General features: G+C 41.8%; 4 protein-coding genes and 2 pseudogenes across 4 annotated transcripts; 4 read left to right on the top strand and 2 right to left on the bottom strand.

Moving 5' to 3' along the window:
- Positions 1–68: 68 nt before the first annotated feature.
- LOC115670356 (UDP-glycosyltransferase 76E2-like) lies at positions 69–1,945 on the bottom strand (annotated as a pseudogene).
- Positions 1,946–4,245: 2,300 nt separating this feature from the next.
- LOC115670519 (18.1 kDa class I heat shock protein-like) lies at positions 4,246–5,033 on the top strand. The gene has a single exon (XM_030591826.2). It carries the CDS (start codon positions 4,359–4,361, stop codon positions 4,845–4,847), a length of 489 nt encoding a protein of 162 aa, XP_030447686.1. The 5' UTR covers positions 4,246–4,358; the 3' UTR covers positions 4,848–5,033.
- LOC115670357 (UDP-glucose iridoid glucosyltransferase-like) lies at positions 4,872–7,041 on the bottom strand (annotated as a pseudogene).
- An 87-nt stretch (positions 7,042–7,128) lies between these two features.
- LOC115670546 (18.1 kDa class I heat shock protein-like) lies at positions 7,129–9,605 on the top strand. The gene is made up of 2 exons (XM_056319900.1): positions 7,129–9,211; positions 9,468–9,605. Exon 1 carries the CDS (start codon positions 8,713–8,715, stop codon positions 9,199–9,201), a length of 489 nt encoding a protein of 162 aa, XP_056175875.1. The 5' UTR covers positions 7,129–8,712; the 3' UTR covers positions 9,202–9,211; positions 9,468–9,605.
- Positions 9,606–9,757: 152 nt separating this feature from the next.
- LOC130134413 (UDP-glycosyltransferase 76E2-like) lies at positions 9,758–12,880 on the top strand. Its single transcript, XM_030591858.2, has 2 exons — positions 9,758–11,362; positions 11,723–12,880. Exons 1-2 carry the CDS (start codon positions 10,882–10,884, stop codon positions 12,595–12,597), a joined length of 1,356 nt encoding a protein of 451 aa, XP_030447718.1. The 5' UTR covers positions 9,758–10,881; the 3' UTR covers positions 12,598–12,880.
- Positions 12,881–16,223: 3,343 nt separating this feature from the next.
- Positions 16,224–18,425, top strand: LOC115670545 (UDP-glucose iridoid glucosyltransferase-like). Its single transcript, XM_030591859.2, has 2 exons — positions 16,224–16,993; positions 17,350–18,425. The coding sequence occupies exons 1-2, from the start codon at positions 16,513–16,515 to the stop codon at positions 18,222–18,224; spliced, it is 1,356 nt and encodes a 451-aa protein (XP_030447719.1). The 5' UTR covers positions 16,224–16,512; the 3' UTR covers positions 18,225–18,425.
- The last annotated feature ends 6,933 nt before the right edge of the window (positions 18,426–25,358 follow it).

Here is a 25,358-nt window from a genome sequence, read left to right as displayed (position 1 = left end):
TGTTTTTGCATACTGCTTTGTCAGATGGGAGTTCAATTAGTTCATTCCTTTTGCGACGATAAATTCAATTTCTTGGAAGGATTCCTGGGAAGTGCAAGCGCCGTACTTTGCACGTTGTGATCACCTTTTCAATTGGGTTCGGGGCAACCTGCAAAATGCAGTGAGAGAAGCTGATAACTTTTGGGATGAAACCATGTTATTCCTTTTGAGCTCAGCGCGAGCTGCAGGGTTAAATTTGTCTGATTTCAAGATCAGATTTCCCAACAAGCCTTTTCTTTCCGCGTGATCATCATCAGATCAGAGAGAAGTGATCGAGTTCGCTAGTTCTTCTATTGCAGTGTGTGAACAAGAACCTTTCCTGATTTTCAGCTGGATTTCGTCTTTGAAAGCCGCGGCTCTCGGCCTCGTCTCTTTCCCTTCCCCATCAACCGTCAGTCTCCTCACTGCTTTTCACCATCTCTTTCTGATTCAGATCACCCTACAACCCCAATCCCACCCGCCAAACATGGCACAAGTACCTTGCGTCACATTCGGGTCCCTGAAGGACGGTCGGCATATCATCGGGACTCCTTCGGAAATGCTTTCCTAGGACGAATTCCCTCTGCAATGGGTCCAAAAGCCTCCCACGGCAGGGTGTGCTAAAACTTTCTCCCACGGAGCCCATCTCACAACACGGCCAGTTTCTCTAATGGCTTCTTTGAACCATTCTGGTGACAGCTCGCTTCGCTCAGAGCCTCTGATTGGGCCAGGTCGGATCAGCCACAAGAATGCCGCAGTTCGCCAGCCCCCAAGCTGTTTCTGCAAACTCTCCCTGATCCATTGAAGCCAAGCTTCCTAAGCTCACATATATGACTGAATTATTTAGCCTGCTTATCAGGACACAGCAGGCAACCGGTTTCTTCCTCCATTATGCTGGTTGGTGAAGCCGGATCAACTTTAAGCAGCGAGCCTAGCGAGAAAAATGGATCTCGTTATTGTTTCTGGAATTCATCCGATAACTGTTTCTCAAGGCAGTCCACCGTGTTCCAAAAATGTTTGAAGATGCCTTATTAATGATCACCAGAGCTGATAACTTCATTATGGGTTCTAAATCACGAGATGTAAAAGAGGCAAGTCCTTGCATCTCGTAGGATAAGCGCCTGGAACAGGATCATTTGATATTGGATCTAAAGAGTCAAGGTAATGCAGCTTAGCATGTATTGGTTCTACGAGATCACAGTCTGATAGAAAACATAGAAACTAGTCCAAGATTTGAATATTTCAGCAAGTCAAAAGAGAGATACTCCCTTATGGGATGAGAGGATTAAAATTAGAACAAAACGTTTATTCCTATTTCAACGCCGTATATATACTTTCTTCCTTCCTAGTTGGATTGCTCGACATGAACACGAGAATATGATCTTATATGCAGTTTCAACATGTGTGGTATAGTTGACTTCAATTACACGCCTCCTCCTCTGACTAAAAGGAAGTAATGGCTGGTTTAGACAGTTAGGGCAACGGCTATCAGAGTGTTTCACCTTCTGGAGACCGAGTCCCCTAAAGACCTGGTATGCTTACCTTTTCCTTGCAGCAAGAACAATTTACGAAAACACAAAGATCCCCGTTAAAGTTCTGCTTAATGAGTAGTAGAAGAAGAAAATTACAAGCCAAGCTCAAAATATGTCTACATGGACTAATGGGGCAAGCTGTCGAGTGCAATTCATATTTGAGCCACGTTGATTAGTTGACTCTCTCTTTAACTTGGTTTCAACATGAGAGTGCTTGTAACCTTCTTTAAAAAATCACCATATTGACCTCACAGAACAATCGTCTCGGAGCAGAATCGCATACACATGTATCGTAGCCAACACTCGCAACCTTCCGTAAGCTGATAGAGCTTGTCTAAGTCAAAGACAGTTAGAGAAAGCAGGACTAAGAAGCACAAGAGCTTCAAAGTCTGCATCATTCAGACACCTAGCTATTTCTTGAGACGAATCAAGCGTATCAAAGAAATATAAAGCTCGATGATTCAGTTGCTGTGAAAGTCGAGTCGACCTGGAGGATTCTCATGTTCTTTTCTGCTATAAAAGAAATACCAATCTTTTTCAAATGGAAAGTTCTAAATGGACTAGTATCTAAAGGCCTGATTGATAGAGATATGAAACGAAAATCCTTGTCCTTGAGCACAATGACCAATATTTGTGCTACTGCTTCTTTCTCGTGATTGACTTAAGAAAGAATGTTCATCCTCGAAATGTTGTCCCTACAACAGCAACAAAAACAATCAAGTCTTATTCTGCTAAGTGAGGTCCGTCTCCGTCATATGAATCCTATTATGCCATGGCGCTTCCTTTGTTAGATTCTCTGTGAAATACGCACATTACCCCACTTATCCCACTAAGTTGGCTCGGCGATATCTTTCATTGTCATTTCCTTCCACATCTTTCTGGGGCTTTTCTTATCATTTTTAACGAATGTGTCCAATCTTTATTCACACATCGCCTCACTAGGGCATCCGAAGGCTTTCGTTCATCATTACCACACCATCTCAGACGGCCTTCTCTCATCTCAAAATGCCTTCGAGATGTTATCTCTACAATGGCTTGATGACGTGGCGAAACCAATCTATTACCTTTATCCTTGTAATATGAATCCCATCTTATATCACGTCAAATGTGTTATGCTTTCACTTTTCATTAAATTGTTCTACCACGTGTTACTAACACGCTATGTAACCAGTTATGACATGACTGTCACATAAAACATCTTCTCCACGTGTATGGCATGAGAAGAAGTAATGATAATCAATCGAAATGATCCATAAAAATGGAATTGGGGATTGTGCAATTTAATAACAATTATAATTGTTAAAACTCTTTCTAACAAGTAAAAGGATAATTGAGTTAGGAAAATAACATCTCACAATAGGGGTTAAATGTGTATTTGGTTCAGTATTCTAAAGGATTTTGAGCCTCTAAAGGCCTTTGGGACAAAATTGAGGCGTTAGTTCATCATTCCCAATTGCCTTCGAGCCAAAGTTAGCATTTCTATAGTTCCTTAACCTAATGCAAGTTCCACCCAGTATTGACATTCAACATTTTTTGAAATGCTACTCTCGAGGATAATGGATTTTTTTTTGCTTCCAACTTTGCCCCACTAATATTTTTGTAGTCTAGTTTTGTCTCCACAATCAATGTTTGTCGCCTCCCTCTCTAAAGTCTAGATCTAGATCTAGATCGCCTATCTAATCCTGTGCTAATAGCTGCGCAAGGCTTGCTGACAGTTGCCGAGGGTGGTGAGGGTCTAAGCTACTATGTTTGGGTCACCGAGGTCTCGGTTCGCATGGGTCTAGACTCTAGGTCTCTGGTTTGACACTCCACCGAATGTCACGCGAGGTTTGTTGATGGTGGCCAAGCGTCTGGGTTGACGATCGTGTGCCTGGTTTTAACAATCATGGGGTCTAGGTCGCCAAGGTCATGCAACCCTCAAGGTCACCTCGCTTGGGCCGCCTGAAGTCACAGACCTCGGCATCGCCTTGCCTGACCTCTTTAACGATTCGATCATCATTGGCAATTGATTTGCTTTCCAGGTTTGCTTCCAAGATGAGATATCTCCATTCTTTCTATCAAAAAAAGAGATATCTCCATTCTCGAATAGCCATAACTATGTTCTTCCTTCTTCTTCTTCTTCTTGTTTTTTTTTTTAAACTTCGAAGCTACATTGCAAAAATATCCCAAAAGTCACTTAATCAAACAATATCTGCAACGAGCGAATGGACTTTGGGTCAAAGATATTTGGAGCAACAACTCTACATTTTCTCAAAACTTTCTCAGCCGCACCCTAAAAGCCCATTTGTTGTAATGTCATTGGCCTTGCATCCGCCCATTAGCAAAATGAACATATGTTTGTTGTGAGAGGAACTCCTCGAATCGTATCTTTTGACCAATGGAATATAAACATCAGCTGTATTCATGATTTGTGATCCATTAAATCTAATTGGTCGGGCAAAATTTTTATTTAATCAATAACATAGGAAATTGAGGGCGATAACAAAAATAGAAATAGAATTCGTCTTATCGTCTACCAAGCATTGCACGTGGACGTGGGCGTGGACGTGGCGTTCACTGAAAAGATCCTGACGAGGCCCAGCCCGCAGTTTCCAGATGGACCGACCAACCCGATTCGCCATTTTACTCGAACGTTCGAGACTCGAAAGACCGCGAAGGTCCGAGAATGATCCTCTCTTTCCTATTTATCATACCCAACTTCTCTTCCACGCCGGCATCGTCGAACGATAGCGATTCCCATCTGATTCCGGCATTCTTTCAAACACTTTATCGGCTCAGTCTCAAATTCGCACTTGTAATCCCACAGCCATGTCGCTCATCCCAAGCTGGTTCGGCGGCCGTCGCGGCAACGCCTTCGACCCTTTCTCCCTCGACCTCTGGGACCCCTTCAAGGACTTCCCTTTCCCTTCCCCGTCCCTCTCCGCCTCCAATTTCCCCCAGAGCTTCCGGGAGAACACCGCCTTCGTGAGCACGAGGATCGACTGGAAGGAGACCCCGGAGGCCCACGTGTTCAAGGCGGATCTCCCCGGGCTCAAGAAGGAGGAGGTCAAGGTGGAGATCGAGGACGATCGGGTGCTCCAGATAAGCGGCGAGCGGAACGTGGAGAAGGAGGACAAGAACGACACGTGGCACCGGGCGGAGAGGAGCAGCGGGAGGTTCATGAGGAGGTTCAGGTTGCCCGAGAACGCGAGGATGGATCAGGTGAAGGCGGCGATGGAGAGCGGGGTGCTGACCGTCACTGTTCCCAAGGCGGAGGAGAAGAGGGCCGAGGTCAAGTCCATCGAGATCTCCGGTTGAGAGCTGGTGAAGCTATGGCCCTCGTTGCGACTTGTGTCTATATATATAGAGAGAGTGTCTGCGTGTGTATGCTGTGTTCTGTGTGGGTTTCGTGTGTCCTGAGTTGGGAGGCTCGGCCCTCTGGTGTCTGATATGGCGATGTATTGTCCTACTGCGACTCTTTACTGGTAATGATATTTGATGTTATGATCTCTTAACTTCTGTCTGATGTGATGATATTGGTTCCTCAGAGTCTTGCGATTGTTTGTATGTTCTTGGGATGTTGCTAATTTTGAGCGTGTGAATGGAATTACTACGATTCAGACAAAAATAAAAATAAAAATAGAATTACTACGATGATTCGCATACTGCTTCACCAGTGGGCAGTTCAATTAGTTTCCTTCTTTTCGGATGATTAGTTCAATTTCTTGGGAAGGATCCCTCAAAAGTGCAAGTGCCATACTTTGCACATTTGCGATCGTTTTTTCATTTGGGTTTGGAGGTACCTGCAACATAGAGAGCTGATAAATTTGGGATGAAAACAGGCTAGACACCGTATCCACTCCTTTTGAGCTCAGCGCAAGGTGCGGGGTTTTCCTTCTGCTGCATCCTATCAAATTTTGTCAGATGACAAGGTGGAATATCATCAACTAGTTTTTCATTTCTGTGTGATCATAGTCAGATGAGAAGGAATTGATCAAATTCACTGGTTCCTCTATTGCAGTGTGCGAAGGACCGCCTTTCGTGATGCTCGACTCGATTTGGTCTGCGAAAGCCGCGGCTCTCAGCCTCATCTCTTTCCCTTCCTCATCGACCATCAGCCTCCTCACTGCTTGCTCTATCTGTTTCTGGTCTAGATCGCCCTCCAACTCCAATCCCACCCTCCAAATGTGGCACGGGTACCTCGCGTTCACATTCTGGTCCATGAAGCACGGTTCCGAAATGCTTTTCAAGGTCGAATTCCATCCGCAATGGGTCCAAAAGCCTCCCACGGCACGGTGCGCTAAAACATCCTTCTGCGGAGCCCATCTCACGACACAGCCTGTTTCTCGGATAGCTTCTTTGAACCCTTCTGGCAACAGCTCGATCCACTCCGAGCCTCTGACTGAGCCAGGTCGGACCACCCACAAGAATGGCTGGCCGCTTTTTGCCAGTCCCCAAGCTGTCTCTGCAAACTCTCCCTCATCAGTCGAAACCAAGCTTCCTAAGCTCACATATATGACTGAATTATTAGCTTGCTTATCGAGCCACAACAGGCAATCGGTTTCCTCCTCCAGTATGCTGGTTGGTGAAGCCGGAGCAACTTTGTGCAACGGGCCTAGTGAGAAAAATGGAACTCGGTATTGTTTCTTGAGTTGGTCTGATAACTGGTTCTCAAGGCAGTCCACTGTGTTCCAAAGAATGGCTGAAGATGTCTTGAATCTTGATATCGAGCGTCGTAGCTATCAACTGCATCATGGGTTCTAGATTGCTAAGAAAAAGAGGCAAGTCCTTGCATCTTAAGGGATAAGTGCCTGGAACGGGATCTTTCGACGAACGATCTGTAGAGTAAAAAATACTGCAGCTTAGCATGTATTGCTTCTTCGAGATCATATTCTGATAAAAACATAAAAACTAGTCTGAGATTTGAATATTCCAGCAAGTTAAAAAAGAGATGGTGCTTTTATTCCTATTTTGTTCTCAGTGGATATCCTAGCGAAATTACTATCAAACTACAACACTGAGGTGACTAGAAGTTTATTGCGCATGCCGATATCCGAGAGTTTATCGTGTCTGATATAGTATGTGAGGATTGAAGATACCTTTCAAGGGAAAATAACCGAGGCCATTTGGAGAAAACCAGCTGAGTACCGATACTACTAGTGGGCAAAGCCATGCTAGGAAGTTTCATATAATGAGCTGCGGCTTCTGCACGGTACATCAGCGTATCATAAATCACGCAGGAGATTTTATTCTCGGTCGCTCCTTCCTTTGCCATCATATCTGACAATACTTGGCGGAGCGGTCCTTCAAAGTTGGTGTTGAGACTCGCTACAATAGGTACGGGATCCCCGGAGGAGAGGACATCCTTTCATAAGCAGTCGGGAATAGAAGCAAAGGTAAAATTGGGGAAACCAGATGGATTGGGATGATTGAATTGAGTGTGGGCTATTGCAATGGAGAAGCCCTTGGAATGCAGGAGGGACCCCAAATTGAGCATCGGGGTTATGTGTCCTTGAAAGGGACGGGACTAGCACCTATCTACGATTGCATCTCTGCCCTCGTTCCTCCATTTCTCTCGTATGACCACAACCAGAGCCAGCATATGAATGATCTTATATTCAATACTTGGTCGCCCGCGAGATGTCAAGGAAAACAAAGAAAACATCTCTAATTAACTTGTTTTTCTTGCCAGGAGAGTAACATGAGAAAGTGGCCAACAAATCGATTACATCATTGAAGGGTGACGGGATTACAGGAAAGCGGCTTTCGCACTATGAGACATGTGCAGGAAACGCCTACATGTGGACACCTGAAATTTTGTTTCCTTTCATGTCTGGCTTTGTTCAATCTCATGTTAAAGCCAACTGTCACGCTCGACGCCTACATGTGTAAGGTAATGACTCGAATATCCTCCTACCCAAAAGACATGGTTTCAAATATAACTAACATTAGTCTGTTATCAAATATGTATCTCTATCTATATATCGGACAAACAGTAATATAGTTACAGGATCAGACTTCTAAAATCCATCGTAAGAATATATATTTTTTCTAACTAATAAACCAAATCTCAAGGAATACCATTTCAAAGATATAACTATCTTAGCTCATATTCAATATATTCAACTACCAAAATTCCCCCCGTTGATATCACTTGTCCAACTTGTCGCTAGTTGAAAAACCTAAAGAATATTTAAGACTAATGATCCATTCTATCGCCCAATCGGACGATTTTGCACATTAGATTAAAGTGTAGGGACTATTTATATTATTATCCCTTCTTTGGTTGATGAACGATAATAAACCTAAGATGCTGGACTTAGACACTTTACTGAAAAAGTTTAGTGGCAAAGACATTCATTTTCTTTTAGCAATAACTTTCTCTTCTTCACATTTGTGACGTAAGAAAGCAATTCTGGACAATATACCGATAAGATCGTCTCACATAAAGCTGTCTGAATTGACGCTTCACATGCATTCTGCTCGCATGAATAGCATGCATGCACTTACTGCACAAGATTAGGTGACAAACGCACATGTCAAATCGATCTTTTGACTTAAGTAGGCAATTGGCTCGAACCTAAGGCGGAATTTTTGAATTGGAGGGCCATAACCATGAACAATGGAAAAATCGAGGATTGAATCCTCGACACCTTTTCGCTTTTGGAGGAACCGTTTTTTTTCCAAAAACTTGAATGATTAGAAAAAGGGCCAACAATGAATTTTCAACGAATGAGTTCAGTCATTTCAGGGATTATCGAAATTGAAGGAAAGCATTCTGCACGACACTAATATTACGTGATATGTCGATGAGATCTCGCTCAACCAAATCAATTATTTTCAATCATTGTAACGATCTTCAAATGTGAATACACGATGGCAAAAAGGGACTGGATTGAAAGACAATAGGAGGAAGGGTTAAAAAGAGGCAAAGTAGCTGAACATGTCACGTAGCTGCGAGAAAGAGCTAGAAGCCCAAAACCAGAACGTTCCCTTAGGCTTAACCTCGTTCGAGAAATCTCACGAACGTACGGGAAGACAAACTCTTCTCCCAATAAATACCCCAGCACGTCCCTCTCTTTCCGACAAGAATCCAGAAAGAAAGCAAGTCACCAAGAACTCCAAACCCGTGCAGAAATCTCCTCCGAAATAAAGCTTCAATCGACCGAACTATTCAGAGACGATGTCGCTCATTCCAAGCTGGTTCGGTGGCCGACGCAGCGATGCTTTCGACCCGTTCTCTCTCGACCTCTGGGATCCCTTCAAGGACTTCCCTTTCCCTTCCTCTTCCCTCTCCGCCTCCAATTTCCCTCGGACTTTCCGGGAAAATTCATCCTTCGTCAACACCAGGATCGACTGGAGGGAAACCCCGGAAGCCCATGTGTTCAAGGCCGATCTTCCCGGGCTCAAGAAAGAGGAAGTGAAAGTCGAGGTCGAGGACGATCGGGTGCTCCACATTAGGGGAGAGAGGATGGTGGAGAAGGAGGACAAGAACGACAAGTGGCATCGAGTGGAGCGAAGCAGCGGGAAGTTCATGAGGAGGTTCAGGTTGCCCAAGAATGCGAGGATGGATCAGGCCAAGGCTTCGATGGAGAACGGAATGCTCACCGTCACTGTCCCGAAGGTGGAGGAGAAGAAGCCTGAGGTCAAGGCTATTGAGATCTATGGTTGAGTCTGTGACGGTAACTTACGAGTGCTAATGTGAAATCGAGGATTGGTGTGTGCAGAGTCTGTGTGCGTCGTCTCTTTCTTATGTGTTTGGAGAGTTGTATTAGTCTGGGAACTATCTCTGATACACTGGTGTAATCTGAACTAGCAAAACTTTTCTGTAAAAAACTAAACTTCAATGTTGCAATTTCAGCCCCATTTTGTCTGTTAAGTTTGATCGCTGGAGTGGATCTTTGCTTTACTCTTGATCTCGTTCGATTGTCTTTTCAGGAATTACTTGGAGTTTTCCTAGCCAGCAGTTTGTGCAGTGTATCATGAACTTTGTTCATGAGCACAAGCCAGAGAAGAGGGTCGACCTGGTAGTCCCTGTTATAATCGAAAAATTATCCGCATTACGACATTGTGGACCCGAAGAGCTGCCAAGAAGCAGAAGCAGAGAGAAAGGGAGTGCTTATTACGTTACAAAGAACTTCATGACATTATAGCTATCTTTGGGTTGGACGAATTATCCGAAGAGGATCGCTTAACCTCGTGCTCCGGTAATATAACGTAGGGTCTTCCAAAAGTGGAACAAGTGTTAGAAGTGCGTTTAATTGATTCAATATCGATGAACCTAGAAAAAAAGAATTGAAGGTTGGAACGAGCATATAAAAAAAATTCTTGTCTCTTACCTAAGCTTCTTGTGGATCAAAATAGTGATCCATTCCTTCTATGTCGTAGGATTAAAACCAAATGGTTGTGCCTAAGGGTATATCGATTGAAGTAGATTTTTCTTTTTGATGAATCAAAACCCCTTCCCAAACTGTACAAGCTTCTTTCAAAGCATACAACTTTCTGGACGTAAATGATGATATTTATACATATTGTATAATGAAATACTCTATATCAACTGTGCAAAATTTGAAAAAATACCACATGAATATTCTATCACGGTAGGTATTCAAGAATCATAGGATTAGAGGACGTGGCTACAAACCACGATGTCGGGGGTTCAAATCCCTCTTCGCCCACAACTGGCCCAAAAGGAGAAGGACCTTTGCCTTTGGGGGTAGGTTTGAAAAAGGATTTTAGAATGTCTGGGGTTGGGCCGCTTTCTTTTTCTTCTCATTGAAGTTACTATAAGGGCTTATTTGATCTAATTGTACCACGTAATCCTTTAAAGGTTTTTTGAGTGAGTTAATTAAGCTTCATGCTTATTTTTACTTCCATTGTGGGTAATATATTTCCCTTTTTCGCTCTACAAGGATCAAGACCAAATGAATCTTCATTCTCTTTCTGTTGAACGAAGATATATTTCGAGTTTATCAGTGAGTGAATAATGATTAAATGGGATATGAATTATGTAATTTTAATTGTTATTGATTTCTAGGCGTAGTGCTTCTTCTCTTATGCCGCCTATCGGTACTAATTGATTAGGCTTGACTTATATTCAATGCCGTGTCAAACTTGACTACAGACGTTTGAAAAGAGCAATTTCTCGTAGCTTACGCAAATTGACCGTCTAGTGTGTCCTGTTTACTTGTCCTTGATTGCCGGCTCTCTTTGCATCTCCGTCCCATGATCTCTCTTCAGTGTGAAGTTTCAAAGAGGGTAAAACCAGCCTGGATGAGCAAAATCCTGTGTGTTTGAGAGCATAACTTTGCATAACTTCTGAATATCTTCCATCGAAAAAAAGATAGAGAAGATGGAAGGTGAAGGGCGAAATCGCAAGAGAGTGGTCCTGGTCCCAGCACCATTCCAGGGCCACCTCACTCCCATGCTTCAGCTGGCGACCATCCTCAAGTCCAAGGGCTTCTCCATCACAATTGCTCACGCACAGTTCAACAGTCCAGATTCTTCTTCTCACCCCGATTTCACCTTCTTATGCATACCTGATGGCTTGTCTGAAGAAGAGGCTAGAAACCCTGATCTGATAGCCGTTTTGCTGAGGCTTAATGTCAACTGTGAGTCCAGCCTTAGGGAGTGCCTAACTCGGGGCACAAACCATATGGAGCCAGGTGACAAGATTTGCTGCATCATCTACGATACACTCTTGTACTTCTCGGAAGCCGTAGCCCGCGATTTGAAGATTCCTAGTATTGCTTTATACACGAGTAGTGCTGCTGCTACCATAGTTCGCCCGATTCTTCTCCAATTAAAGGCACAAGGACACATCCCTGTCCCAGGTACGTGCTCATTTTCTCTTATTTAATTTACACTTATTTTCTTCTTAATTATTATCATGGTCGCAGCGAATCTTGCTCTAAATCCATTTTGTTTGTGAGGATGGATGTATTGCCGAAAATTGATTGCAATTTCAAAATCTGTATGTGTGACCTTCAGCATGACCCTGTAGCCATGATCCGACGAGTCTCTTCTATGCCTATACTTTATTCAAGACTGGTTTCTGTGTCATCATCCAAGTTTGACACCCAAGCCAGATTTTTATTCCGAGTGTCGTCAAACCGCTTAGTATATAAGCTGATGGGTTCTAGCTCACTTGTCGCTGTGCTAACTAACAACTGCCTTGTGTTGTGTTCTTTTAGATTCCATGTTGCAGGTTCCGGTGCCCCTGCATCAGCCTCTCAGGTTCAAAGACATGCCACTCTCCAATTTTGGAAGTTTGGACTATTACTTGGAGTTGGTAGTCTTGATGCATAATATCAGATCGTCTTCGGCCATTATATTCAACACGATTCACTGCCTTGAAGAGTCGCCTCTGGCGCAGCTCCACCAAAAGTACCAAGTTCCAATTTTTCCAATAGGCCCTCTACACAAACTCGCTCCTACCTCAGCTGTTAGCCTACTGCAAGAGGATACTGGTTGCATTCAATGGCTTGACAAGCAAACTCATAATTCAGTCATTTATGTGAGTTTGGGAAGCATAGCACATATGAGCCAAGACCAATTGTCTGAAATGGCTTGGGGTTTGGCAAATAGCAAGGAGCCTTTCTTGTGGGTTATTAGGCCTGGCTCAATTCCAGGTTCGGACTGCATTGAGTCAATGGATGAAGAATTCAAAGAATGTGTTAAGGACAGGGGATGCATTGTGAAATGGGCACCTCAGAAGAAAGTACTGGCTCATGACGCGGTGGGAGGGTTTTGGAGCCACTGTGGATGGAACTCCACCTTGGAGAGTATATGCGAAGGTGTTCCTATGATATGTCAACCATGCTTTGGGGACCAAAAGGTGAGTGCGAGGTACTTGACTCATGAATGGAGGGTAGGATTAGAACTGGAGGGTGAGATAGAGAGAGGGACAGTAGAAAGAGCTGTTAGAATATTGATGAAGGAAAAGGTAGGTGAAGAGATGAGGCAGAGGGTCTTGGATTTGAAGCACAAGTGCGATGTTAGTATAGGTGATGGTGGATCTTCTTGCCATTATCTGAGCGAGCTAGTCGAGTTGTTGAGATCGTTCTAGCAGCACAGAGTTGTTTGCTACTAAAGCACCGCGCGGAATGAAGATGTAGTGCAGAAAGTGCAAAGATTTGGTCTTCTGGCATTGAAGCACAGAACAGAACAGAACAGATAATGCTTTGATGCAATGACAGAAATTTGTTGGCTTGTCATGCAAGTTTGAGTTGAAGCAATCTCTTCTTTTTCCTCTCTGACCAGTGGACCTGATCTGAATGGGTCGAATTCACTTCTCCGTTTATGTATAACATGACATGGTTGTTCATTATGTCACAACTCTGAAACCTAAATATGACATGCTTATAATAAACTTGCCAAATATGTTAAGACGTGTAAAAGTGTGTTCAAGTGTGCGTAAATATTCTAAAGTGTATTGTGTCGTTTTGACTAACCGTCAACCGTATCATCAAACTTGTCTAAACATTTCATAGAAAGAATCAATCTAGATATGATAGCATTCATGTGCAAATGAGTTGTTTCTTTTATAATACAAACCTGTGTAAGCTTAACAGGAGCACGCTCAATGACGTGTCAGTAAACGAGCTGTGTTGATATCTGCTTAGCCTCATTCAAGATCGATCGCCATGCCCTACTATTATGTCCGATGAATGTTCTTCCAGCCCAGCAAAAACAGAAGTCAGACGAAAGGGGGAATGCGTATACGAAAATCCTATACCAACAACCTTGATCTCTTGTCAATTGGCACCTCTCTTTTCTCTGTTGCACTTTAATTCAACGGTCAAAAATGGAGAGCGCATGGTGCTCGCGAGGGACCATAAATTCTCTCCTCTTTTCTTAAGCTTATGAAAAGAACAGCTTGAAAACGAGGACTGAATGGTGTTTTTCCCGATTTGACAAGCCAATGTTGTTAATCGGAGTCTTCCCATCTCGATTTTACTTCGTGGAATTTTTCTGTGTTTTCGTAACTTCTGTACAAAATATCGGGGAAAATTAACAAAAAAATCCTAAATTTATTGTACTTATGCCAATTTAGTGATAAATCTTTTGATATGACCAGCTATTATAGTCCATTCGGCTAATTTTGACCGGAAATTGATGATATGGACTTCGGCCATCCTAAGTGACAAAAATGGCCCTAATGTGAAAATTTTTCGAATTTTTTATCTTTTATGTTATTTTTATTTTTATTGTTAATGTCGACAGAGGCTGCGACCCTTGCACTTGGCCGGCGAGGGCCACGTGCCCTTGCTGACCACGTACGAGGGTTGCGGCCCTCCCTTAGTTGTGAGCGAGGACTGTGAGCCCTTGACAGCTGCTAGCGAGGGCTTCGTGGCCCTCGCCTAGTGGCCAACGAGGGTCGCCGGGCCTTGGCCGTTGGCTGACGACCCTCTGTTGGCCTTACCAATAAAAAAAAGAAAAGAATAAAAAAAAAAGTAATCTAAAATTCAAAAAAGTTCCACGTCATCATCGGTTGTATTATGTAGGGCGGCTGTCATCCACGTCATTGTCTTGAAGGTGGGGGGAGAGGAAGCCTAAGGTCAAGGCCATCGAGGTCTCTGGTTGAGCCTGTGATGGTGATATTCATATTGAAATCTATAAGGATAGGGTATTGACATGGCCGTCCTTTCACACGAGGGACGCAGCCTTAAATCAACCAAAGAATCAACTCCCAAAAGTCCCCATTGATTTCGCTTTCGCCCTTGCTCTAATGGCTATTAATTGAGGGACATGAAAAGATTGGGAAAGAGAGGGGTGAGCAACCACAACTCAGTGAATACTACATATCTTCTAGGCAAATCAAGCAACTACTGTGCATGTATACATAAAGCAATAGCAATACCATAAAACAACCACTACGCATGTATACAACTCATATTTGATTGATATATATATCAATCAAATATGAGTTGTTTCATTTCAATAAGGCTTAAACAAATAAGAAATACTCATTTAAACCATTTCAAATCAAACATTAATAGTAAAATCCATCGATCAATCTCTATTAATACACACGTCAATGGTTCATTTTATTGACTAATCTATTGCTCAATCTCAAACCATGATCACAACACAGTGCCTTGTGCCAAGGCAATTAAGATTCTTCCCTTGGCAAGGTCTCCACCTACAAAACTGGTGGCTTGGTCAAGAAGGATATCCTACATCGGTATGCATATCCTGAAACCTCTATCCAAGTTCGCAGCCATATTGAACATCAAATAATCATCCTTCAATACTAGAAATCCAATTCAAAATCTATATCACAAAATGGTTTCAATATAATCTTTTTGTAACACAGCTCATTCGCCATTTTTCAAACCATTTCCCCCATTATTTCATAAATCACAATACATTTCCTAAACCATTTCATAATCCAGGTTCACAAAGTAATACATATACGTAAATTGTCACGACACATTCATAATACGTTTTTTTAAGTAGCCCAAAAGATAGTGAATACTTGATCTCGCTTTACGTAACAAAAATTCTCTTTTAAGTTCAATATATATATCTATACCAAATCAATATTACTTTAAGGCATGTGTTTTACAAAACCAAAGAAGAGATATCATCATTCACCAGGGAATACCCGAAAATCAAACAATGCGTAACTACACGAGCCGACGATCTCGTAATTCTAATAATTAAACGAGAATCACCGTCAAAACCAAGTAAAATACTATAACAACTATGAATTGGCTAAATGATGCTTAAACACTAATAAAACAACTCATGCACGTCAACAAATCGTACACCCCAAATGATTATTCAAGCCATTCGCAATGCGAAGCTCGTACGTGAAACCTTAAAATTCTCGCTCTGATTAAACCGTTGCTCTAAATCAACTCCTGTCAAACCCATGGCTCCGCAACACTATAATCCGCCATTTCCATCAAATCCCACAGCGCAAAAACTCAAAAAAATTGGACTTCGCGGCTTGAATATCACAAAATTTCGAAATTGTGCCATAATTTCGAGAAATACTCCGATTGGATGAATGAGGGGCACGAGCACTTACTAGACCTTACGATAAGTGGTTGAATCGGCTTGACAAGACATTTGTGATGTGACGTGACGTGTACACGCGAAAGCCCTCTTCTTTCTCTCCTTTTCCTATCTTTCCTTTTCTTTCTTCTTCTTCTTTCCTCTTTCTCGAGCGGGCGTCTCTCGGCCTCTATAGTGAACCGAAGTCGACATTTTCTCTTCTTTGACTTTTCAACATTCTTTTCTCTTTTTTTTTGTTAGGCCCCGCCCTTGACTTAGTCAAATATTATAGCGAATGTGAAATCGTGGCTTCGTGTGTGCAGCGCAGCGTCTGTGTTTCGTCTCTCTTTTGTGTTTCGACAGTCGTGCAAAATGTGGGCAGCTGTCTCTGAGACACAGATAATGATGGAGTCTAAGCTAGCAATAGCTTTATGTAAAAAAACTGAACTTCCATCTTGCTTTATCTGGTTCGTTTGATCGCCCGAGTGGATCTTTGCTCGACTCTTTGATCTTGTTCGCTTGTCTTTCATTTGGCTTCAGGCTTCAAGAATTATTTGGAATTTTTTTCTAGCCAGCAGCTCGTGTAGTGTATTATAAACTTGTTCATGAGCACAAGCCAGAGAAGAGGGTTGACTTGATGGTCGCTGTTATTGCTCATTAAAATAAATTATTCAAGTCGAGAAAATGTCAACCAGAATAGCTGTCAGGAAGCAGAAGCCAGAGAGCGAAAGAGAGCAAGTGTTTTTTCAAATGTATCGTTAGATGCCGTGTCTAAAATGACCATGCATCTTTAAAAAAGTCCAATTATTTCTAGCTTGAACGCTTGGTGTGTTCTGGTCTTTATATTCTCCGTTCCATGACATCCATTCTGTGTAAATCTTCAAAGAGAGTAAAACCGGCCTGGATCAGCGGAAGCCCCTGTTTTTAAGAGCATAACTTCGTATTATTGAATATCTTCGATTGGAAAAAGAAAGAGAAGATGGAAAATCAAGGACGAAATCCCAAGAGATTAGTTCTGGTCCCAGGACCGTTCCAGGGCCACCTCACTCCCATGCTTCAGCTGGCGACCGTCCTCAAGTCCAAGGATTTCTCCATTACAATTGCTCACACACAGTTCAATTGTCCAGATTTCTCTGCTCACCCTGATTTTACCTTCCTATGCATCCCGGATGGCATATCCGAACAAGAGGTTCGAAACCCTGATCTGGGAGACGTTGTGCTGAGGCTTAACGACAACTGTGAATCCAGCTTTAGGGAATTCCTAACTCGGGGTACAAACCACATGGAGCTGGGTGACAAGATCTGCTGCATCATCTATGATCCACTCGTGTACTTCTCTGGAGCTGTCGCCCACGATTTGAAGATTCCTAGCATTGCTTTATACACAAGCAGTGCTGCTTATATCGCAGTTCGCCCGATTCTTCTCCAGTTAAAGGCACAAGGACACATCCCTGTCCCAGGTACATGCTCGTTTTCTTTTATTGAGTTACGGTAATCTCCTTCCTAATTGATATCATGGCCGTGGGGAAATCTTGCTCTTAATTTATTTTGTTGTGAAGATGGATGTATTGACGAAAAACGGTTGTAGTTGTAAATTCTGTCCTGTTTGATCTTCAGCATGACCCTGTAGTTTTATGATCCAACGATTCTCTTATAACCTATACTTTATTCAAGACTTATTTCTGTGTCATCATCCAAGTTTGACACCCAAGCCAGATTTAATCCTGAGAGCCATACTGCTAAGTATATAAAGCCGATGGGTGCTAGATCACTTGTGGATGTGCTAACTAACAACTGACTTGTGTTCTATTATTAGATACCATGCTGCAGGTTCCGGTGCCCCTGCATCAGCCTCTCAGGTTCAAAGACCTACCACTCTGCACTCTCGGAAGTTTGGACTCTTTCTTGCAGGGGTTAGCCTTGACGCTTAATATCAGATCATTTTCTGGCATTATATTCAACACGATTCACTGCCTGGAAGAGTCACCTCTGGCCCAGCTCCACCACCAGTACCATGTTCCGATTTTTCCAATAGGCCCTCTACACAAATTCGCTCATACCTCAGCTGTTAGCTTACTGCAAGAGGATACTGGTTGCATTCCATGGCTTGACAAGCAAACTCATAATTCAGTTATTTATGTGAGTTTGGGAAGCATAGCACATATGAACCAAGACCAATTGTCTGAAATGGCTTGGGGTCTGGCAAATAGCAATGAGCCTTTCTTGTGGGTTATTAGGCCTGGCTCAAGTCCGGGTGCGGAATGGATCGAGGCGATGGATGAAAAATTCAGAGAATGTGTTAAGGACAGGGCATGCATTGTGAAATGGGCACCTCAGAAGAAAGTACTGGCTCATGAGGCGGTGGGAGGGTTTTGGAGTCACTGTGGATGGAACTCCACCTTGGAGAGCATATGTGAAGGCGTTCCGATGATATGTCAACCGTGTTTTGGCGACCAAACGGTGAATGCGAGGTACTTGACTCACGAATGGAGGGTTGGATTAGAACTGGAAGGTGAGATAGAGAGAGGGACAGTAGAAAGGGCTATTAGAACATTGATGAAGGAAAAGGAAGGCGAAGAGATGAGGCAGAGGGTCTTGGACTTGAAGCACAAGTTTGATGTTAGTATGGGTGATGGTGGATCTTCTTGCAATTATCTGAGTGAGCTAGTCGAGTTGTTGAGATCGTTCTAGCAGCACAGAGTGTTTGCTACTAAAGCACCACACGGAATAAAGTTTGCGTCGTGCAGAAAGTGCAAAGATTTGGTCTTCTGGCATTGAAGAATAGAACAGAACAGATAATATTCTTTTATGCGACGATAGCAATGAGTTGGCTTATCATATATAAACATTCTTTTCGATTTTTCTTTCCAACCAGTGCATCTGATTCGAATGGATCGAATTCACTTCTCTTTTCATCTATAAACACGTTAAATAAACATGACACAGTTATTTATTATGTCATAATTTTCAAATCTAAGCATAACACGCTTATTATATCGCATGACACATTTGATACGTTTAAGGCATGGACTATTATTCGACAAAAAAAAAGGTATGTTTAGAACAAACTCGTCAAATATGTTTAGACACGTATAAGTGTATTCACATGTGTCTAAATATATCCAAGAGTGTATTGTGTCCATCCAACTAACTTGTCACCTGTGTCATCAAACTTGTTTAAGCATGTCATAGAAAGAATCAATTCAGATATGATACATTTAGCTTTCATGTACAAATGAGTTGTTTCTTTTATGACACAAACCTATGTAAGCGTGACATTAGCACGCTTAACCTCGTGTCAAGTAAACGGGTTCTATTGATATTTGCATTCGAGATTGATCAAAATGTTGTTAGGGTGTGGTTCATATTCCCTAGCAACAGGAAGGCAAGTTGGCCCCCTGAATACTAGACAACTTTTATATGTGAAGACAACATTTTTCCATGGTGACTTGGAGGATGATATTTATATGAAGCAACCAAAAGGGTTTGTGGTCTAAGGAAAAGAAGATCTTGTTTGCAAACTGAACAAGTCTTTGTATGGCCTAAAGCAATCTCCAAAGATAGGGTTCCCATAAATTTGACTCGTATGTCTTGAAGCCTGGCTTTGTTAGTTGTGATGCTGGTCATTGTGTCCATGTGAAGAGGTTGCGATGATTTTGTTATTTTAACCTTATATGTTGATGATAAGCTACTAGTAGGGAACAATTTGAGAATGATCATTACTATGAAAGTATTGTTGGAAAAACAGTTTGAGATAAATATATAGGCCCAACAATCTTCATCTTGGGCATGCAAATAAAAGGGGAGAGTGAGAATGAAAAGTTGTGGCTAAGTCAGAAGGAATATGTTGAAAGTGTGTTGAAAAATTTCAACATAGCTGATTGTGAACTCATGAAGACCCTATGTCCACAAGTTCCAAGTTATTAGCGCTCTAGTGTCCCAAGACTGAAGAGGAAGCTGAAGAAATGGTAACAGTCCCATATGCAAGCACGGTTGAGAGCTTGATGGATGCCATGGAGCTGAAGGTATTCAGAGAAAACCAGCAGAGTGCCGATACTATTAGTGCGTAAAGCAATGCTAAGAAGTTTGATGAGCTGCAGCTTCTGCAATGTACATCAATGTATCATAAACCACACAAGAATTTATTCTCGGCCCCTCCTTTTTTGAATCATATCTGGCAATACTTGGCGGAGAGGTCCTTCACAATTGGTCTTGAGGTTCGCTACAAGAGCTATGGGATTCCTGGAGGAGGGTACATCCTTCGGAAAGCAGTAGGGAATAAACAGGAAAGTAAAATCGGGGAAACCGGATGGATCGAGGTGATCAAATTGAGTGTGATCTATTACAATGGAGAAGCCCTTGGAATGCAGGACGTGCTAGGATTCTCCAAACAATCATAAAGAAAATAGAGAGTAAAAGCGAGAAAGAATTTGAGACGTAAGGTTTTATCTCGGTTCACCATTAAACTAGGGCTACGTCCAGTTGAGGATTCCATTATAATTAGCACTTTGCACCTTTCTATTACATCCTTAATTATAAGAGAAAGAGAATATATATTATATACATTCAGTAGCTATTCATGGCTCCAAACCCAAACTACTAATAAAATCACAAATTCCAAATATAAAATACCCTATTTATGTCTTGTCGCTAAGAAGTATGAATCACACCCCAACAGGATAGACCCTAAATTGAGTATCAGGACCGCGTCCTTGAAAGGGACATGGGACTTGCACCGATCCACGATTGCGTCTCTGCCCTTGTTCCTCCATTTCTCTTGTCTGACTACAACCAGGGCCTTGGTCCTGGATGAATTTAGCAGATGAAAGGTGTTATATTCAGTACTGAGTCAACTGCGAATGTTAAGAAAAACAAAGGGAACTTCTCTAGTTAATTTGTCTTTCTTTCCTGGACAGTAACATAAAAAGGGGCAAGCAAATCGATTTCATCATCGAAGGGCGAAGTGACGAAAGGAAAGCGTGAGACATGTGAAGGAAACAAAACTACACGAGGATACCTGAAATTTTGTTTCCTTTCATGTCTGGCTTTGCTAAATCTTATGTTGTTTCACTCAAAAGGGTTTCTCACCCAGAAAGTAAAAATCTTTCACCAAAAAGATCAATTTTGATTTTTTACGGGATGGGTTCTGTGTTGATCTTGGACAGGAAATCACTTGATATTAATATGAAAATGTAAACTCTGAAAGTAAAAGTATTGGAAATGGTAAATGAGTGTAAAAGATGAAAAGACAGACAATTGTAAAACATTTGGGAATTTGTATGAGAGGTATAAATATCCCTTTTACACATTTCACTATGGGTATTTATAGCCCACTAACTACAACCATGACAAGTGGTTACTACTCTAAGCACAATTGCAATTGCATTTTCTCCAAGATTCTTGGTGCGCTATTTTCATGCGAATAGACATCATCCATAAGAAATTACTGCTTCCAACTTCCAAGGCCACTGAGATGCTCGACTGTCACTTCGCACCGGTGCCTCCATTCGATATCCCTTCTTAACGCATTTTCCTTTCTCGTGTCCAACACCTAGCAAAATTTCACGATATTTGGTGACCGCGGGCTTGGTTGATAAGTCATGGTACCTGCCTGCAAAGTCGTTGACTTACTTGACTTTGAGTGTTCTGCTTTACCAAACTTTTGAACGACCAATCAAATTTCACCATTTGTCGATTATAAAGAGTTCATTATTTTTTGGTTTAAACACATGTTAGAGCCAACAAAGAATATTCCTCTTCTCTGGCGGCTAGCTTCCTTCACGCAGGACTAAAGGTTAATTTGATTCCATCCCAAAACTGGGTCTTATATCTTTGCAGATTTAAAATTATTTTGCTGCTGAGCCGACCCTCATATTTGATGGCATTGAAGTCCAATGCTACTGAAATCACCAGAAAAGCACGTTACTATGTGAAATGAAGTGATCAGAACTTGGTTTCAACATGAGAGTGCTGGTAACCTTCTTTAAAAAATCACCATATTGACCTCACAGAACCGTCGTCTCGGAGCAGAATCGCATACACTAATGTATTGTAGCCGACACTCACAACCTTACTTAAGCTGATAGAGCTTGTCTAATTCCAAGACAGCTAGAGAAAGCAGCACCCAGAAGCACAAGAGCTTCAAAGTCTGCATCATTTCAGACACCCAACTATTTCTTGAGACAAATCAAGTGTATCGAAGAAATTTAATCCAGTTGCTGTGAAAGTCGAACTGATCTGGAGGTTTCTCATGTTCTTTTTTGCGATATAAAAAAGTACCCGTCTTTTGTAAGTAGAAAATTCTAAGGGGACTAGCATCTAAAGGCCTGAGAGATAGAAATATGCACTCAAAATCCTTTCCCTCGAGGAAAAGCTTCACAAAGACCAATATTTGTGCTACTGCTTCTTCTTTCTGTAAAGTGGACACGAGCGGTTTCTCATGATCGGCTTAAGAAAGAGTATTCGTATCTCTACAACAACAACAGCAAAAACAAAAACAAAAACAAAAACAAAAACAAAAACAACTGAGCCTTACTCCACCAAGTGGGGTCGGCCATATGAATTTTAATAGGTCACTTTGCTTAATTTTTTGGGCCTAATTCTCTAAAAAACCACCAACATTAGACCCGCTCCCAATTCTATCCCAAACTTTGTTTTGTTTCAGAAAAAATCTCAAACTTAAGGTCCATTCCAAAACTTGGCCTGAACTATTTTTTGTCTAAAAAAAGTTCCAAACTTTAGGTCAAGTCCAAAATTGGCCCCGAATTTTGTTGTCTAAAAAAAATCACCAACTTTCAATCTATTCTTAAATCTACCCCTTAGTTCTTTTTTTTTTGGTTAGATAATCTACCCTTTAGTTCAATCCCAACTTAACGTGGTATTTCTACGTTGATAACAAATCCATGTCGGTAAGGTGACATTGAAAATTATCTCCAAAATGAAACCGTTCTAGGATATGAAAATTAGGGACGACTAATGGTAATTTTTGAATGAAGGGCTAGTGAGGACAGATTTGGGACTAAAGTAAATATTTATGATTATTCTTTATGAGGACGCCTACCCCTTTTAACCAATATGTCCATTCTTCATTCACATCGCGTTATTGGGGCGTCCGAAAGGCCCTTATTTGACATTACCAAACCATCTCAGATGACCTTCTCTCATCTCAGATTGCTTTCAAGATGTTATCTCTACTGTAGTGAATATATTGCTGAGATCTAGCGGCCATGCTTTCAGTTTTTGGGCCATATACCAGGCGAAAATAGACAGATTATATGAGCTTTACTTTGGCTGCATAGTCTTGACGATTATTCTTGTTTAGATTACTGTGCAACCTTCATTGTAGGGGGCTGGGTTCTTTTGCTTTGTCCCTCTCAACTTTATAAATTTATCTAAATCTGCTCTAGCCGACCGACTTTCTATCAAAATGGGCGAAAAACTAACTCAGGTGTCATGTTAGCCATGTCATCACATGCGTCTTTTTAGTTTTTTAAGAAATGGTAAAACTATATAGTTACTCAACCTACTCTTTAACACTAGCATGGGAAGGTCACATGTTTAAAATAAACTGATCTTGTTCAATTCATTTAGAATTTTAGGGATTTCTAAATTTTCTCTACCAATTTCTCCATTTTCTGGTTGAAGGCACAATTGCTGCATGATATACGATGAAAATTCTCCTCATGTGGGCCCACAGGATGTGACGTCTTGCATGCATTGTGCTCACATAAATAGCACGATGAAAGTAGTGCACAAAATATGGTGACAAACATAGGTTGAATCGATTTTTTTGACTTAGGGCAAGCAATCCGGGCAAACCTAATATGGAATTTTAGGATTGGTGGGCCACACTCGTGAACAACGAAAATCGAGATTTATATCCTCCACGCCTTTTCACTTTTGTCATCAGAGGAATAGCTCTTTCAAACTTCAATGGTCAGAAAAACAGGCCAACAATGTGTTTGTAGGGTATGACTTAGCGGAGCATCGAAATTGGAGAAAATTATGCGTAACATTTATGTCGTCGAGGAGATGTCGCTCAACTAAATCAATTATTTTCGATTATCATATTCATATTGAAACAGGATGCCGTGGTAGAAGAGAACACAATTGAATTCCTCGGGCCGACGACTCCGTGAGCAAAGCCCAACCTCGAGAAAGAGCTAGAAGCCCATAACCAGCCAGAAATACCATAAACGTACGAGAAGACCTCCTCTTCTCCCAATAAATGCCCACCACTTCCCTCTCCTTTGGACAAGGATCCGGAAAGAAAGCAAATAACCAAGGAACTCCAAACCCGAGCAGAAAACTTTCGTTCAAGTCCTCCAAAATCAAGCTTCAATCGACCGGTTTATTCAGAGACGATGTCGCTCGTTCCAAGCTGGTTTGGTGGCCGACGCAGTGACGCCTTCGATCCCTTCTCCCTCGACCTTTGGGACCCCTTCAAGGACTTCCCTTTCCCTTCCTCTTCCTTTTCCACCTCTAATTTCCCTCAAACTTCCTGGGAGAATCCCACTTTCGTCAACGCCGGGATTGACTGGAGGGGAACCTCATAAGCCCACGTGTTCAAGGCCGATCTTCCCGGGCACAAGAAAGAGGAAGTGTGTTGGAATGATAAGATGTTAGATCGTCATAATCCCTATATAGTAGGATATCCGGTTAGGTTGTGCGATAGTTCTAGTTACCAAATCAATAACTATAACTTATTGTATTGCTTTCTAATACAATATAATGAATTCTCCCAAAATAAAAAAAAGATGAATTAGAGATTTATCACCGTGGATGTGCTTCCAAGGGATGATACTCTTGGTCGTCCGAACCATATTAACCATTGAGTGTTCCTCTTCTTTTTTTTTTTATCTCTCTTCTATACATGATCATCAGAGCAAGAGGTCTCAAGTTCATATCTTACATGCTACTATAGTCATGGCCAAGGGCCGGTTTCGGCCCGGTCAAACCAGGGCCCGGCCCGTTGACGGGCTCGCGGTTCGGAACCGGCCCGGAACTGCCGGTTCCAAAAAAAAATTTAAAAATTTTAAATAAATAAATTAAAAAAAAAAACCTGCAGCAGGGCCTGCATGTCTGCAGGCCCTGCTGCGGCCCGTTGCCAGGGCAGCCTTCAGGCTGCCCAGGCAACGGGAAAAAATAAAAATAAAAAGATAACCGTTGCAATTAGCTTTTTTTTATCCTAAATTTTCTTCTCATTTTTTTCTTATAAATTCTCTCAAATTCTCTCAATACTCTCAATTCTCTCAAATTCTCTCAAATTCTCTTCTCTCAAATTTTCTCAATACTCTAAATTATCTCAAATTCTCTTAAATTCTCTTAATTTTCTCAATCCGCGCAATTCTCTCTTAATTCTCCCAATCAATCCGCTCAATTCTCTCAATCCACTCGAAAAATGACAAGTGGAAGTCGAGTGCCAACTGCAAAGGTAAGAATATCATGACGGAATCCCATCATTCTTTTGATCTTCGTGATTATGCAGATTTTCAAGATGATGAAATCAACATTTTTCCCGATGTGGAGCGCGTCCCGACGCAAAAAAGCCTTCACCCTCCTGCCGAAATATCTACAACAAAAGAGGCGGAGCGGGAACTTACATCTGACATTTGGGATCACTTCACGAAAATGGAAATGTTTGATATTGATCAAAAAAGGTATGATATAATTTGTAAACATTGTGGGAAAATATATAAATATACAGGTGGACAAGGATATGGAACATTCAAACGACATCTTAGGAGCAAACATCCAACCCAAGCGGGAATTGATATCAGGCAACAACAAATTTCCGGGTACGTCAATCCTAACACTTCCCCTTTA

Source organism: Syzygium oleosum, unplaced genomic scaffold (assembly GCF_021117445.2).
Source record: "Syzygium oleosum isolate NSW1041296 unplaced genomic scaffold, Sole_v2.1 Sole_v2.19, whole genome shotgun sequence".
Classification (NCBI taxonomy): Eukaryota; Viridiplantae; Streptophyta; class Magnoliopsida; order Myrtales; family Myrtaceae; genus Syzygium; species Syzygium oleosum.
The sequence above is the reverse complement of the archived record's forward strand: the minus strand, read 5'-3'. Positions and strand labels throughout refer to the sequence as shown.

Excerpts from the sequence above, each read along its gene's own strand:
- LOC115670546 (XM_056319900.1), top strand. The coding sequence starts at position 8,713 with ATGTCGCTCATTCCAAGCTGGTTCGGTGGCCGACGCAGCGATGCTTTC.
- LOC115670519 (XM_030591826.2), top strand. The coding sequence starts at position 4,359 with ATGTCGCTCATCCCAAGCTGGTTCGGCGGCCGTCGCGGCAACGCCTTC.
- LOC130134413 (XM_030591858.2), top strand. The coding sequence starts at position 10,882 with ATGGAAGGTGAAGGGCGAAATCGCAAGAGAGTGGTCCTGGTCCCAGCA. Across the intron at positions 11,363-11,722 it reads AGGACACATCCCTGTCCCAG|ATTCCATGTTGCAGGTTCCG; the intron begins GTACGTGCTCAT and ends GTGTTCTTTTAG.
- LOC115670545 (XM_030591859.2), top strand. The coding sequence starts at position 16,513 with ATGGAAAATCAAGGACGAAATCCCAAGAGATTAGTTCTGGTCCCAGGA. Across the intron at positions 16,994-17,349 it reads AGGACACATCCCTGTCCCAG|ATACCATGCTGCAGGTTCCG; the intron begins GTACATGCTCGT and ends TTCTATTATTAG.